This window comes from Coregonus clupeaformis, unplaced genomic scaffold, assembly GCF_020615455.1.
Source record: "Coregonus clupeaformis isolate EN_2021a unplaced genomic scaffold, ASM2061545v1 scaf0499, whole genome shotgun sequence".
In the NCBI taxonomy this organism is placed as follows: Eukaryota; Metazoa; Chordata; class Actinopteri; order Salmoniformes; family Salmonidae; genus Coregonus; species Coregonus clupeaformis.
Genome location: NW_025533954.1, coordinates 253,790 through 269,706, shown reverse-complemented (window position 1 = coordinate 269,706; position 15,917 = coordinate 253,790). Strand labels below are relative to the sequence as shown.

The 15,917-nt window shown below is 45.2% G+C and overlaps 2 protein-coding genes across 2 annotated transcripts in view; both read right to left on the bottom strand.

The window, feature by feature from the left end:
• The window catches only part of LOC123484935 (thyrotropin-releasing hormone-degrading ectoenzyme-like), a gene marked incomplete at its 3' end in the record, with an annotated part of 48,937 nt that extends 35,622 nt beyond the window's left edge, over nucleotides 1-13,315 (bottom strand). The window contains exon 1 of the mRNA XM_045215714.1: nucleotides 11,621-13,315. Within this exon, the coding sequence (XP_045071649.1) occupies nucleotides 11,621-12,339 (719 nt within the window). The remainder of the gene's footprint in view (nucleotides 1-11,620) is intronic.
• Nucleotides 13,316-14,844: 1,529 nt separating this feature from the next.
• LOC121554998 (histidine-rich protein PFHRP-II-like) lies at nucleotides 14,845-15,633 on the bottom strand. The gene has a single exon (XM_041868753.2). It carries the CDS (start codon nucleotides 15,631-15,633, stop codon nucleotides 14,845-14,847), a length of 789 nt encoding a protein of 262 aa, XP_041724687.2.
• Between the last annotated feature and the right edge of the window lie 284 nt (nucleotides 15,634-15,917).

The window sequence follows — 15,917 nt, the reverse complement described above, 5'->3', positions numbered from 1 at the left end:
GAGGGGGAGGAGGAGGGGGAGGGAGAGGGGATGGGGGAGGGAGGGGCAGGGAGAGGGCAGAGGGGAGCGAGAGCAAAGAGTTAGTTTCACATTAGATTAGGAGAAAAAAGGAACCTATTGAAATGGGCGGAGAGTTGTTCTATACTTAGAAAACATTTCACCTTGACTATTCCTTTCTTATGGCCCTGGAATACTGATGAGCTCTGAGTTCACATTGAAACAGATAGGCTTCCTGTTTTGGTTTTACATATCACTGAAAGTGCTTCAGAATATGTCACAGCAGAGTAAAGGCCATTCTAGGTTCGCTTTGCTAATAGCAGAACTCGGCTAGGCGAAGTGAACGTCTGTGCTCACGTACTCCTTTCAAATACATTTGCTTGAAAAACGAGAAAAAAGCAGCAATATTAATTTTTATCCCTCTTGAGATGTCGTATCAACAACATAGCCGGTACACTTCCTCAAAATAGTCAGAATTGATCTAAGATAACTCAAGAAATCTGTCGTTAATTTTGAAGTTTTTGCCGAGGAAGTCTTTGCAGAGGAATCCATTTTACATCTAAGATGTTTGACGCAGTATTTCTCAAGTGAACAAAATATGTATGAAAACTAGTTGTCTGTCGTTGAATGACAACAAACACTTCATTGAAGAATCCCCACTGTTGACCAATCCCTGACGAGGGGGACATACGGTAAACATTAGGAATCACAGAATAAGGGTGAAAAGTATTTCAAATAATTCTCAGTTGGTTGAGAGATCTTAATTTGCAAATGCACTGACCTATATAGATATTGCATCTATTTGATCAATAATAGCTGCTCCTAACAGCTTCTGCTGTGGAGAAGTCTTGGTTTCACTTGACAGAAGTCTTGGTTTCACTTGAAAGAAGTCTTGTTTTCACTTGAAAGCCGCCCACCACAGTGCTACAGCTGAATTCGTGCCCACGTCAGCTCGTTATAGCAACTCAGACATGGTCACAGTAACAATCTTATAAATGGCAGCCGGCCCTCCAGTTTGTTAACTTCCTGTCCTGTAGTCTATTCGAAGACTCCACATAGTCACAGTTAGTGACTCAATTACATCCCAGAATAGTCTGAATCTTTTTAATAGTACGAGGTTTAATTTGCTATATTTGCATTTTTCCCATTCCCAAACACTAGTTGTTTTCATTTTATTTTCCTACTTTTCTGTTCCCAAATCTCCTTGTAATTATCATTCCAGAGACAGAGCCGTGTCTGAGAGAATAAAGTGCAGCATCAGGAGTTCTGAGAAAAGGTCTGAGAGCCTATCCTCTCACAGTTAGATTGGCAGTGGGGTGAGGAGAGGGGGGAGTGTGTGTGTGTGTGTGTGTGTGTGTGTGCGTGTGTGTGTGTGTGGTGTGTGTGTATGTGTGTGTGCGGTTGGGATAGGAGGTTAAGGAGGTGGCTCTGAGTTAACTTAGCCACAGTCATGATGTTAGTGATGTTATTGATGTTAATGATGAAAGCAGTGATTTCCAGCATCATCCACCAGCCTGTTTAATAACCAGACAGCTGGATTACAGAGTATCAAAGCATCTCCAACCACTGAGGAGTGGAGGATGAAGGAGGGAGGGGGGAGAAGAACTGGCCTTCACCTCTACAGGACCAGACCTCTCTTTCATCACTCCATCCTCTCTCCATCCTCTCTTTCATCACTAGCTGATTGGCTGACTGGCTGACTGAATGACTGGCTGACTGAATGACTGGCTAGCTGACTAGCTGACTAGCTAACAGGCTGACTGGCTGACTGGTTGACTGGCTGACTGTCTGACTGGTTGACTGGTTGACTGGCTGACTGGCTGACTGGTTGACTGGCTGACTGTCTGACTGGTTGACTAGCTGACTGGCTGACTGGCTGAATGACTGACTGACTGACTGACTGACTGACTGACTGACTGACTGACTGGCTGACTGGCTAACTAGCTGACTGGCTGACTGGCTGACTGGCTGGCTGGCTGACTGGCTGACTAGCTGACTGGTTGACTGGCTGACTGGCTGACTGGCTAACTAGCTGACTGGCTGACTGGCTAACTAGCTGACTAGCTGACTGGCTTACTGGTTGACTGGCTGACTGGCTGATCGAATGACAGAATGACTGGCTGACTGAATGACTAGCTGACTAGCTGACTGGCTGACTGGCTGACCGGCTGACCGGCTGACTGGCTGATCGAATGATAGAATGACTGGCTGACTGGTTGACTAACTGACTGGCTGACCGAATGACAGAATGACTGGCTGACTGAATGACTAGCTGACTAGCTGACTGGCTGACTGGCTGACCGGCTGACCGGCTGACTGGCTGATCGAATGATAGAATGACTGGCTGACTGGTTGACTAACTGACTGGCTGACCGAATGACAGAATGACTGGCTGACTGAATGACTAGCTGACTGGCTGACTGGCTGATTGAATGACAGAATGACTGGCTGACTGAATGACTAGCTGACTGGCTGACCGAATGACAGAATGACTGGCTGACTGAATGACTAGCTGCTTGGCTGACTGGCTGATTGAATGACAGAACGACTGGCTGGCTGGTTTACTGGCTGACCGAATGACAGAATGACTGGTTGACTGAATGACTAGCTGACTGAATGACTGGCTGACCGGCTGACTGATTGAATGACTGGCTGACCGGCCCTCTGCTTTGCCTTTAGGATTAACCTGGGTAGTCCAACCATAAAACCGTAATCCCCACAGTTTCTTTGCCTAGTGACTGTGACAGTTAGGGAGAGGCGAGAGAGGGGGAGAGAGAGGGGGGAGAGAGAGGGGGAGAGAGGGGGAGAGAGAGGGAGGGAGAGGGGGAGAGAGGGGGAGAGAGGGGGGAGAGAGAGGCGAGAGAGGGGGGAGAGGGGAGAGAGAGGGGGGGAGAGGGGGGAGAGAGGGGGGAGGTCCTTCAGTTGGCGTTTGGACCCCACACGGTGACATATAAAGGGCTATCAGAATCAGTAGGTGCCTGATTTTACATTTTTTACATTTTAGTCATTTAGCAGAAGCTCTTATTCAGAGCGACTTACAGGAGCAATTAGGGTTAAGTGCCTTGCTTAAGGGCACATCGACAGATTTTTCACCTAGTCGGCTCGGGGATTAGAACCAGCGACCTTTCGGTTACTGGCACAATGCTCTTACCCATAAGCTACCTGCCGCCCCAAACTGATAAACTGACGGTTAGGCTGATTGGAGAGCTGAGGTGGTGAAGCTGGTTTAGATCTGAGGTGGTGAAGCTGGTTTAGATCTGAGGTGGTGAAGCTGGTTTAGATCTGAGGTGGTGAAGCTGGTTTAGATCTGACGTGGTGAAGCTGGTTTAGATCTGAGGTGGTGAAGCTGGTTTAGATCTGAGGTGGTGAAGCTGGTTTAGATCTGACGTGGTGAAGCTGGTTAGATCTGAGGTGGTGAAGCTGGTTTAGATCTGAGGTGGTGAAGCTGGTTTAGATCTGACGTGGTGAAGCTGGTTTAGATCTGAGGTGGTGAAGCTGGTTTATATCTGAGGTGGTGAAGCTGGTTTAGATCTGAGGTGGTGAAGCTGGTTTAGATCTGAGGTGGTGAAGCTGGTTTAGATCTGAGGTGGTGAAGCTGGTTTAGATCTGAGGTGGTGAAGCTGGTTTAGCAGTGTTAACACTGAGGGATCGGTCCTTCGTTAGACACTAATGCTGCGTTTACACAGGCAGCCCAATTCTGATATTTTTTCCACTAATTGGTCTTTTGACCAATCACATCTAATCTTTCCAGAGCTGATCTGATTGGTCAAAAGACCAATTAGTGAAAAAAATATCAGAATTGGGCTGCCTGTGTAAACACTGCCTAACACACACATGCACACAGACACATGGAGGCACACTCAAAGATACACACATTCACATACATACACACACACGTATGCACACACACACACACACACACACACACACAAAGCAAGGGATCGCTCTCCTGTCACACAGTGAGCTATGCAGTTATTTGTTGGTCATAGAGGGGATATTTATAAATGGGATTGCCTCTTTATTGACAAAGCATTGGAGATAAATACTATGAATTAAAGGACTAGAGAGCCAGAGAAACCTTCTACATAAAAGGATGTCCTCTCCTCTATGCTGTCTTAACTCTGTGGCCCCGTGTAGCTCAGTTGGTAGAGCATGGCGTTTGCAATGCCAGGGTTGTGGGTACGTTTCCCACGGGGGGCCAGTATGAAAAATTTATGCACTCACTAACTATAAGTCGCTCTGGATAAGAGCATCTACTAAATTACTTAAATGTAAATATAATGGTACTCTCCTCTATACTACTGTCTTAACTCTGATATAACGGTACTCTCCTCTATACTACTGTCTTAACTCTGATATAATGGTACTCTCCTCTATACTGTCTTAACTCTGATATAACGGTACTCTCCTCTATACTGTCTTAACTCTGATATAACGGTACTCTCCTCTATACTACTGTCTTAACTCTGATATAACGGTACTCTCCTCTATACTGTCTTAACTCTGATATAACGGTACTCTCCTCTATACTGTCTTAACTCTGATATAACGGTACTCTCCTCTATACTGTCTTAACTCTGATATAATGGTACTCTCCTCTATACTACTGTCTTAACTATGATATAATGGTACTCTCCTCTATACTGTCTTAACTCTGATATAACGGTACTCTCCTCTATACTGTCTTAACTCTGATATAACGGTACTCTCCTCTATACTGTCTTAACTCTGATATAATGGTACTCTCCTCTATACTAGTCTTAACTCTGATATAACGGTACTCTCCCTCTATACTACTGTCTTAACTCTGATATAACGGTACTCTCCTCTATACTGTCTTAACTCTGATATAACGGTACTCTCCTCTATACTACTGTCTTCAACTCTGATATAATGGTACTCTCCTCTATACTGTCTTAACTCTGATATAACGGTACTCTCCTCTATACTGTCTTAACTCTGATATAACGGTACTCTCCTCTATACTGTCTTAACTCTGATATAACGGTACTCTCCTCTATACTACTGTCTTAACTCTGATATAATGGTACTCTCCTCTATACTGTCTTAACTCTGATATAACGGTACTCTCCTCTATACTGTCTTAACTATGATATAACGGTACTCTCCTCTATGCTACTGTCTTAACTCTTGATATAACGGTACTCTCCTCTATACTGTCTTAACCCTGATATAACGGTACTCTCCTCTATCCTACTGTCTTATCTCTGATATAATGGTACTCTCCTCTATACTACTGTCTTAACTCTGATATAACGGTACTCTCCTCTATGCTACTGTCTTAACTCTTGATATAACGGTACTCTCCTCTATACTGTCTTAACCCTGATATAACGGTACTCTCCTCTATCCTACTGTCTTAACTCCTGATATAACGGTACTCTCCTCTATACTGTCTTAACTCTGATATAACGGTACTCTCCTCTATACTGTCTTAACCCTGATATAACGGTACTCTCCTCTATACTGTCTTAACTCTGATATAACGGTACTCTCCTCTATACTATGTCTTAACTCTGATATAACGGTACTCTCCTCTATACTACTGTCTTAACTCTGATATAACGGTACTCTCCTCTATACTGTCTTAACTCTGATATAACGGTACTCTCCTCTATACTACTGTCTTAACTCTGATATAACGGTACTCTCCTCTATCCTACTGTCTTATCTCTGATATAACGGTACTCTCCTCTATACTGTCTTAACTCTGATATAACGGTACTCTCCTCTATACTGTCTTAACTCTGATATAACGGTACTCTCCTCTATACTGTCTTAACTCTGATATAACGGTACTCTCCTCTACACTACTGTCTTAACTATGATATAACGGTACTCTCCTCTATACCTGTCTTAACTCTGATATAACGGTACTCTCCTCTATACTACTGTCTTAACTCTGATATAACGGTACTCTCCTCTATACTACTGTCTTAACTCTGATATAACGGTACTCTCCTCTATACTGTCTTAACCCTGATATAACGGTACTCTCCTCTATACTATGTCTTAACTCTGATATAACGGTACTTTCCTCTATACTGTCTTAACTCTGATATAACGGTACTCTCCTCTATACTGTCTTAACTCTGATATAACGGTACTCTCCTCTATACTACTGTCTTAACCCTGATATAACGGTACTCTCCTCTATACTGTCTTAACTCTGATATAACGGTACTCTCCTCTATACTACTGTCTTAACTCTGATATAACGGTACTCTCCTCTATACTACTGTCTTAACTCTGATATAACGGTACTCTCCTCTATACTGTCTTAACTCTGATATAACGGTACTCTCCTCTATACTGTCTTAACTCTGATATAACGGTACTCTCCTCTATACTACTGTCTTAACTCTGATATAACGGTACTCTCCTCTATACTACTGTCTTAACTCTGATATAACGGTACTCTCCTCTATACTGTCTTAACTCTGATATAACGGTACTCTCCTCTTATACTATGTCTTAACTCTGATATAACGGTACTCTCCTCTATACTACTGTCTTAACTCTGATATAACGGTACTCTCCTCTACACTACTCTCTTAACTCTGATATAACGGTACTCTCCTCTATACTACTGTCTTAACTCTGATATAACGGTACTCTCCTCTATACTGTCTTAACTCTGATATAACGGTACTCTCCTCTATACTGTCTTAACTCTGGTATAATGGAACTCTCTTCTCATACCTCAGAACAGATTATGATCCTACACAGACCCTTGGGAAGAAGGCATATGGAATGGAGACACAACACAAATGTATTCCCTGACATAAACATGTCGCTGCTGCAATGACTAAGCTAAACTGGGTCTGAACAATCATCTCAATATCAATTAAAAAAGGCAATTAAGCTCCCTCTCCGTTACTCCTCCATCCCTCCATTTCCCATTCCCTTGATACCTCCATTCCCTCCATCATATCATCACTCCATCCCACCTCCCTCCATCTCTCTATCCCTCCATCATATCATCGCTCCATTCCTCCATTTCTCCATCCTTCCATTTCTCCATTCTATCAGTTCCCAGCCAACTCCCCACCGCCTTGGAGTGCTGCTCTGTGTCTGAAAACCAAAAAAGCCCCATGTCGCCACGTTTTTCAAAGGAAAAGCTAAGTTTGTATCAGGTTTTGGATTTCACTCCCTATACCCTTAACATCAGAGCAAAACCAGGCACAATACTCACAGGCAGCTGAGGGGTAGAGAGAGGGGTAGAGATAGAGAGAGAGAGAGAGAGAGAGGAGAAAAAAAAAAAAAATAGAGAGAAAAGAGAGAGAGAGAGAGAGAGAGAGAGGAGAGAGAGAGAGGTGATAGGAGAGAGAGTGGTTGTCAGAGGCTGAAAGGCCCAGCAGGCTACTCTTATTGGAGAGATGAAGGGGGAGCAGAGGGGAGGCAGGGAGAGGCAGCGGATCGAAGGAGGTATTAGTACAGTGTTGAAGGGCGTTAAGTGTGTTTGGGATGATGGTGAACCCGTGGGAAAACGACAGAACCTGGCTGGACGATCTGCAGCATCGCTGGGCTATGTCTGGGAAACGTCTGCACTATTTTCTCCTAAACTAGACTCAGTAAAGAAAGACTTTAGGCTCACTAGACAAGACAGTCAGGTGAAGCAGAGTATCAGGGGGCATGGACAGGGATGGGAACTAACCACATACAGCACTTTGAGTTCCCCTAGCCTGGTCCCAGATCTGTTTGTGCTCTTGCCAACTCCATTGATTGTCAAGCTAAAACATGGCATGACTATGAGTGACAGGGAGTTGGCATGATAGCACAAACAGACTGACACTCAGGCTAGAGTCCCCCTCCCTTACACTGTAAAACGCTTTGAGCATCGATCTGGACTGGAAAAGCTCTATATAAATTCGATATTATGATCGCTGTTATGCAGACTATTCGGTACAGTACAGTAGTAAAACCTAATGCGCTATCCTGTACATCTGTTCTGAAGCACGTTCTCTGTCTACGTCCCAAATGGCACCCTATTCCCTATATAGTGCACTACTTTAGACCAGGGCCCATATGGTTCTGTGTCAAAAAGTAGTGCATTATATAGGGAATAGGCTGCCATTTGGGACGAAACCTCAGTTTGTCGTCACAGCCAATCCAATCAGTGTAATTAGCATTGATTTCCTGTTTACAAATCACTGAAGTCATCTCCTTTAATGATCCCCCCGCCAGCTGCCCGGTGCAGCGCTCGGCTGAACGTACGGTACGAGTCACCAAGTCACTTATTGACCAGGTTGGGTGTTTGGCGTGTGGCTGTGTGACCTTGGGTTCAGATGACAGTATCCTTCCCTTACACTGTAAAACGCTTTGAGCCAGGTCGCAGTTGTAAATGAGAACTTGTTCTCAACTGGCTTACCTGGTTAAATAAATTATGGTGAAATAAAGATAAAATAAAATAGCTGACACTGATAATCTGTGTGCCCCACATGGCACCCTATTTCTATAAATAGTCACCCTATGGGACCTTGTCAAAATAAGTGCACTACATAGGAAATAGGGTGCCATTTGAAAACGCAGACCTTGTTATTTTGAAGAGTCACAGAACAGAAGTTGGTGGTTCAAGTCATCAGATACAAGTCAGTTGCAGCTAACACACACACACACACACACACACACACACACACACACTCCCCCTTCCACTGCTCGTGGTAAATGCATGAGGCAGTACCTACAGTACATGGACAGACTGACACACCCATTGGCATATTGATTGACTGTGGTCCAGTCAACGTTGTGGTGTGTGTGTGTGATTGTGTGTGTGTGTGATTGCGTGTGTGTGTGATTGCGTGTGTGTGTCTGTGTGTGTCTGACCTTTTGCTGCTTTCCACCCGCTGCATGAGGCTTCTAGAATAACTGACTGACCAATGGAACAACGTCATGCTGCATGAGGCTTCTAGAATAACTGACTGGCCAATGGAACAACGTCATGCTGCATGGGGCTTCTAGAATAACTGACTGGCCAATGGAACAACGTCATGCTGCATGGGGCTTCTAGAATAACTGACTGACCAATGGAACAACGTCATGCTGCATGGGGCTTCTAGAATAACTGACTGGCCAATGGAACAACGTCATGCTGCATGGGGCTTCTAGAATAACTGACTGGCCAATGGAACAACGTCATGCTGCATGGGGCTTCTAGAATAACTGACTGACCAATGGAACAACGTCATGCTGCAAGGGGCTTCTAGAATAACTGACTGACCAATGGAACAATGTAATGCTGCATGGGGCTTCTAGAATAACTGACTGGCCAATGGAACAACGTCATGCTGCATGGGGCTTCTAGAATAACTGACTGACCAATGGAACAACGTCATGCTGCATGGGGCTTCTAGAATAACTGACTGGCCAATGGAACAACGTCATGCTGCATGGGGCTTCTAGAATAACTGACTGGCCAATGGAACAACGTCATGCTGCATGGGGCTTCTAGAATAACTGACTGGCCAATGGAACAACGTCATGCTGCATGGGGCTTCTAGAATAACTGACTGACCAATGGAACAACGTCATGCTGCATGGGGCTTCTAGAATAACTGACTGGCCAATGGAACAACGTCATGCTGCATGGGGCTTCTAGAATAACTGACTGGCCAATGGAACAACGTCATGCTGCATGGAGCTTCTAGAATAACTGACTGGCCAATGGAACAACGTCATGCTGCATGGGGCTTCTAGAATCTGACTGACCAATGGAACAACGTAATGCTGCATGGGGCTTCTAGAATAACTGACTGGCCAATGGAACAACGTCATGCTGCATGGGGCTTCTAGAATAACTGACTGACCAATGGAACAACGTCATGCTGCATGGGGCTTCTAGAATAACTGACTGGCCAATGGAACAACGTCATGCTGCATGGGGCTTCTAGAATAACCGACTGGCCAATGGAACAACGTCATGCTGCATGGGGCTTCTAGAATAACTGACTGACCAATGGAACAACGTCATGCTGCATGGGGCTTCTAGAATAACTGACTGACCAATGGAACAATGTCATGCTGCATGGGGCTTCTAGAATAACTGATTGACCAATGGAACAAGGTCATGCTGCATGGGGCTTCTAGAATAACTGACTGGCCAATGGAACAAGGTCATGGTACCATGGTTGGTTTAGGCCTGCAGGTACGGTACCATATGGAGTGAGGGCTGAGGAGGAAGTGGCCATAGTACTAAAGTACACGTTAATGCATTATGAATCCAATAAAACAGATTGCAACACTGTCATGGTTTGTGTTGAACCACTGAATATGAATAATGGACAGAGGCTCCCAGAAGGACTTACTGCTGAGAGTGTTTAACTGGCTACTTATTCTATATTTTATTCTGAAGTTACTGCCAATGCCAATATGTTCCCCCATGCAAACTAACACTGCAGCTATAGATCAAACAGACTCATTCACTAAGGCACTTTAGCAACATTCCATCTAGGAAACATGTTGGTAGAACTCATCAAAAGTATGAGTAGATCGAATTAATTCAACGTGCGTCATCGTGCATGAAAGGCCAATGGGGTACAGTGTAAATAGTAACAAATGTAAATATGTATTTGACAGTGGTTATCTTGGAATAGTTTTTTCGTTTACTTAACTCCATTGGTCCCAGGACTACCACAGTGAAAAAGCTGAAATTCACTACTTTCATTCATTTGCTTGGGTCTGCCCTCACATTTAGCCTCACATTGACATGTTTTACCATTTTCTTTTCAGGACAACCAGGGCAAAAACGATTTGACAAACAGTTGCATTCATGAGTTTTATTGACAAAGGTCCACCGAGCAAAAACGTGATAAAAAATGGAATGAATAAGAATGCTGTAAGTACATAAATGGTTTGCTCAGTGGGAAATGAATATCCAACTAGTCAGTGACAACTGTATGGAGTTTGTGACGTAAACTATGTGAGCTTATTACAGTATTTTACGCACTATGTCCTGGGATTTCCTGGGATCTTCTGTGTAGAAGAACCGTACCTTCCAAAACACTCTTCTGTGGCTTGTGAGCGTCGTCATAGAGCAAAACAGGTGCGTGCTCATGAGAGGCTTTTCATAGATGGGGCATAACAGTTGGTTTCTCAAACAGTATTAAGAATATGTTTGTAGGACTCGGTAGTTTTGAAACCGAAATGTACTTTATGAGGGTATTATACAATATAATGCTTCATTAAGAAAACGCCACCAGAGGGTGTCAGAGTTGAACAGGCTACCTCAGCCCTCATTAATCACACATACTAGTGGTTGGTATCAGCGGATGCAGAACAAATGTTTAAAAAGGGGTTAGAAGGCCAAAACGCGTTGGCATTACTGTGGGACTCAAGAGTTCAGCTGACAGCGTCACACACTGCTTTGATGACAGCATCACACACTGCTTTGAAGTAGGCACTTGGGGTTGAGAGCCAGACATGACAGCATAAAACGTGTTTAAAAGCAAAAGGCTACTTTGTAATATAATGGCTAATCCGTTTCATTTTTATTGGGGGAAAAAACACGGTTAGTGGACGGTACAGGCTACAGACACACTGCTAACTCACACATCATGCCATGTGGGGTGTGGATGCATAGCGTAACTGTAATGTAAATGGTTACCTTCTCTCTCCCTGCAGCATATATGAGCTGCGGAAAAATCCCAGGAGTTCGCTTTCTATTTGAGCCTCGAAAGTAATGTTTACTTTATACGTCCTCGTGGGCTTTAGTTCCCTGTGTAAAGCGATCACATAAACCTGGTTGGCTCGGTAGTGGAACTGGCGGTGGATTCTCATGACGCCGGGTTTTTTGTTGTCCGAGTAAACCGCCACTTTCTCCACCTCGAGGCGGTCGGTGTGAAGCACTATGAACTTGGTAGAGTTCACACACTCGAATTCAATGTTCACTTCCCCGGAGAAAGTAAAGTTATCCATGTACACTGAGAGACGCAGGTCGTAGTGCCGGGGCCGGAGAGACGTCGGTAACCGGAGGTGTCGCCACGGCTGGGCTTCCTCATCTTTGTGGTTCCCGTTTCCATCCCGTGACCCGTTGAACTTGGCGTTAGAGCCGTTGCCCGCTCGTGAGGTGCTCTCCCCGGCGCACTCCTCGAACCGGACGCTGAGGAGAACCGCGATGGCCGTGACGACGATGAGCGTGAGGATGGAGATGGCAAACCCCAGGACCAGTTTCTTGTGGACGGTGATGCTCCGCTCCGTGGTCCGGGGCCGAACCACCATGCTATCGGCCCATTGATCCGACAGGCCGTTCCTCGTGTTGTTATCCTCTATCCCCATCGGAGTGAACGATAAGCCCTTGTTGCCAAGCTTATCCTCCAAAGGCATACTCTGCCGAATCAGAATATGAGGTTTGGTTGGGGTTCGGGCGCAACAGGGAAACGAAATCCGGATAGCAGAGTGTCATCAGTCAGGTCTAATAGCTGCCACTTAGAATAGTCATAAATGTGTCTCGGAGACGCGCACGGCTGATGCCCTGTTGAAGTGCCCGGCGGTAGCAATCCGACGCGGAATCATAAAAGTGTCCAAAATCAACTTTCCTTGTAGATTGAAATAACGGCTTGAATCACAAGCGCGAGTATTGGAGTTTAATTTGCTATCCTCATTGTTATCTATCTGCCTTCACGGCCTCCGTCTCCGCGCACACAAAGTGCTGCACAGAACACAATCCATCCCGGGGACTGATGCTGATGCTGCTGATGCTGCTGATGCTGTTACTGATGGTCCTCACCCTCCGAGCGGTGTGCTCATATTGGTAGCTGCTCCCACTTCTACACTATAAAGGACTGGACTCTCTCTCTCTCTCTCTCTCTCTCTCTCTCTCCCTCTCTCTCTGTCTGTCTCTCTCTCTCTCTCTCTCTCTCTCTCTCTCGCTCGCTCGCTCTTTCTCTCTCTCTCTCTCTCTCTCTCTCTCATTCAGCGCCGTAGGAATCTCAGCCTACTTCTTCTTGTAAGGAGGAACTCACGACGGATTTCAACCAGTTAGGAGAAAAAAACAATTACCAACGACGGAGAGCGAATGAGTTTCCCAGCCCCTCTTGCTTTGCCAGAGAACAAATAGACCGAGATCATTCCGAAATGCGCAGTAGGACAGAGTAGGAGAGCTCTCCCTCCCTCTGTGCAGAATAGCGGTCTCATCTCCTCGCTCGGTGAGATACGCCTCGTCAGGAAATTATGTAGGTCTATGTGGGAAAAGACTTGGAACTGTAGTCAAGTGCTGAAACCGTCAAGTGACGGGGGCTACGGCAGGGCTAAATACAGCGGTGGTGCGGCAGCCGTCCTTAGAACAGAATATTGCACCCCGTCCGGCTGCCTGCAATCTGTTCACACCCTACCTACATAGACTACATCATGGCATTCATGGTAGGCGCGATAAGGAGGGTAGTAGCCTATTGTAATACCAGGATCAATAATACCATAGCCTATATGCATATTTACGCACAGACATTACGCACGGATATAGGGGGAATTTGACACGAGCATAACTCTAAATGATGTGATACATTGTAAACAATTAGTCAGAAACACTTTAGTGGCTTCAGTGACACCAGTGGAACGATATAAATGGCTATGGTCTCCTGTACAGTCGTTTGATGTTCGCCATCTTGTGGACCGGGAACAAAGCGCAGCCTAATTGTTCATAATTTCCCAGCATGCACAGCGACACTGTCATTATTCCCTATTTCCATAAACACTTTTCTCTCAAACCAGTTCAACTAATAGTTACATATGGGTCTGTAGAAGACACCCACGCTGTGTTTTGTCATTGGTCTGTAGGTCTGTAATAGCACGTTTATAATGTGAATTCTCTATTCAGCCCAAAGTAACAAAATAGAATTACAAAAATAACATACTTACACTTGATTAGGTAGTTATTTGATTCAGAGTTAGCGTGGGGTTGAATGGGGTTTACCGGGGGTCTTCCTGTTGAATCTCCAAGTAGGCACTTTTCTCTAAAATCTTAAATAATCCATCTGATTACTGAACAATACATAGAAACATGTAGAGTAACAACCACTATCTGTTTATATCCACACTGTGCATTGGCAGCACAAACTGCAGATATATTCCATACATACACTTTCCCTGGGAAAGGTCATTAACAGTGACTAATGGTGTTTCACTAACGTGCTTCTCAAATGGCACCCTTTTCCCTATATAGTGCACTACTTTTGAACAGGGCCCATAGGGTGCATATGGAAAAGGGTGCCATTTGGGACACAAGCCATATCAGCGGCTCGCGGCCTCTCCCTCAATAACAGTTTAACTCGAGTGAGACAGACCGAGGTGAAACAGCCCACCACATCTGTAATCGACATGCAGAACGAGGAATGCTCACAGCACACATAATCAATATGAGACCTTAATGATACCAGCAGCAGCGAAACCCAGCAGCGATTTAGCAGTGTACGGGGGGAGTGGTTCAGTATTCATATTTACACTAACTGTCCAGTGTTTTCAGATATGGGTGAAATAGTTTTCCTTGCAAGAAATGGTAATGAATTATGTTAAAAAGCTGCTTTTCTGTGTTGGAATGTTGTGGGCGTACCCCAACAACAGAATGGTGTGGGCGTATACCGGTCATAAAAAAATTGTAATGCAAGTAGATCGCTAATTGGTCAGTTCATTCTCCTCAGGAGGATGACATCATCCTCTATGAGGAAATAGCAAGCATTTTTTAAATAGGCTGTTTAAGATACAAGTTCAAGGTGGGATTTTTTAAATGTTTTTTTTGCTTCGGCCACAAATAGGAATATAGGACAAATCAACAACATTATTTAGCTATGAGTTAACAGAATATGAACTTTTAAAAGTGAGATTTTCAGTTGACAGTTACTTTAATGCAGAAGATATTTTGACGTGGCCTGCTTGGAGACAGTAGTCTGGGCTGTGGTGGTCTGTGACGTGGCCTGCTTGGAGACAGTAGTCTGGGCTGTGGTGGTCTGTGACGTGGTCTGCATGGAGACAGTAGTCTGGGCTGTGGTGGTCTGTGACGTGGTCTGCATGGAGACAGTAGTCTGGGCTGTGGTGGTCTGTGACGTGGCCTGCTTGGAGACAGTAGTCTGGGCTGTGGTGGTCTGTGACGTGGTCTGCATGGAGACAGTAGTCTGGGCTGTGGTGGTCTGTGACGTGGTCCGCTTGGAAAAAGTAGTCTGGGCTGTGGTGGTCTGTAACGTGGTCTGCATGGAAAAAGTAGTCTGGGCTGTGGTGGTCTGTGACGTGGTCTGCATGGAAAAAGTAGTCTGGGCTGTGGTGGTCTGTGACGTGGTCTGCATGGAAAAAGTAGTCTGGGCTGTGGTGGTCTGTGACGTGGTCTGCTTGGAGACAGTAGTCTGGGCTGTGGTGGTCTGTGACGTGGTCTGCATGGAGACAGTAGTCTGGGCTGTGGTGGTCTGTGACGTGGTCTGCATGGAGACAGTAGGCTGGGCTGTGGTGGTCTGTGACGTGGTCTGCATGGAGACAGTAGTCTGGGCTGTGGTGGTCTGTGACGTAGTCTGCATGGAGACAGTAGTCTGGGCTGTGGTGGTCTGTGACGTGGTCTGCATGGAGACAGTAGGCTGGGCTGTGGTGGTCTGTGACGTGGTCTGCATGGAGACAGTAGGCTGTGTTGGTCTGTGGCATGCTTCAGTAGTATTAGTGTAGTGGTTCAGTAGAATCAGTGTAGTGGTTCAGTAGTTTCAGTGTAGTGGTTCCGTAGTATCAGTGTAGTGGTTCAGTGGTATCAGTATAGTGGTTCAGTAGTATCAGTGTGTAGTAGTGGTTCAGTAGTTTCAGTGTGTAGTAGTGGTTCAGTAGTTTCAGTGTAGTGGTTCAGTAGTATCAGTGTGTAGTAGTGGTTCAGTAGTATCAGTGTAGTGGTTCAGTAGTATCAGTGTAGTGGTTCAGTAGTATCAGTGTAGTGGTTC

Bases quoted from the DNA above. Each gene is read 5' to 3' on its own strand.
- LOC121554998 (XM_041868753.2), bottom strand. From the start codon at position 15,633: ATGCCACAGACCAACACAGCCTACTGTCTCCATGCAGACCACGTCACA.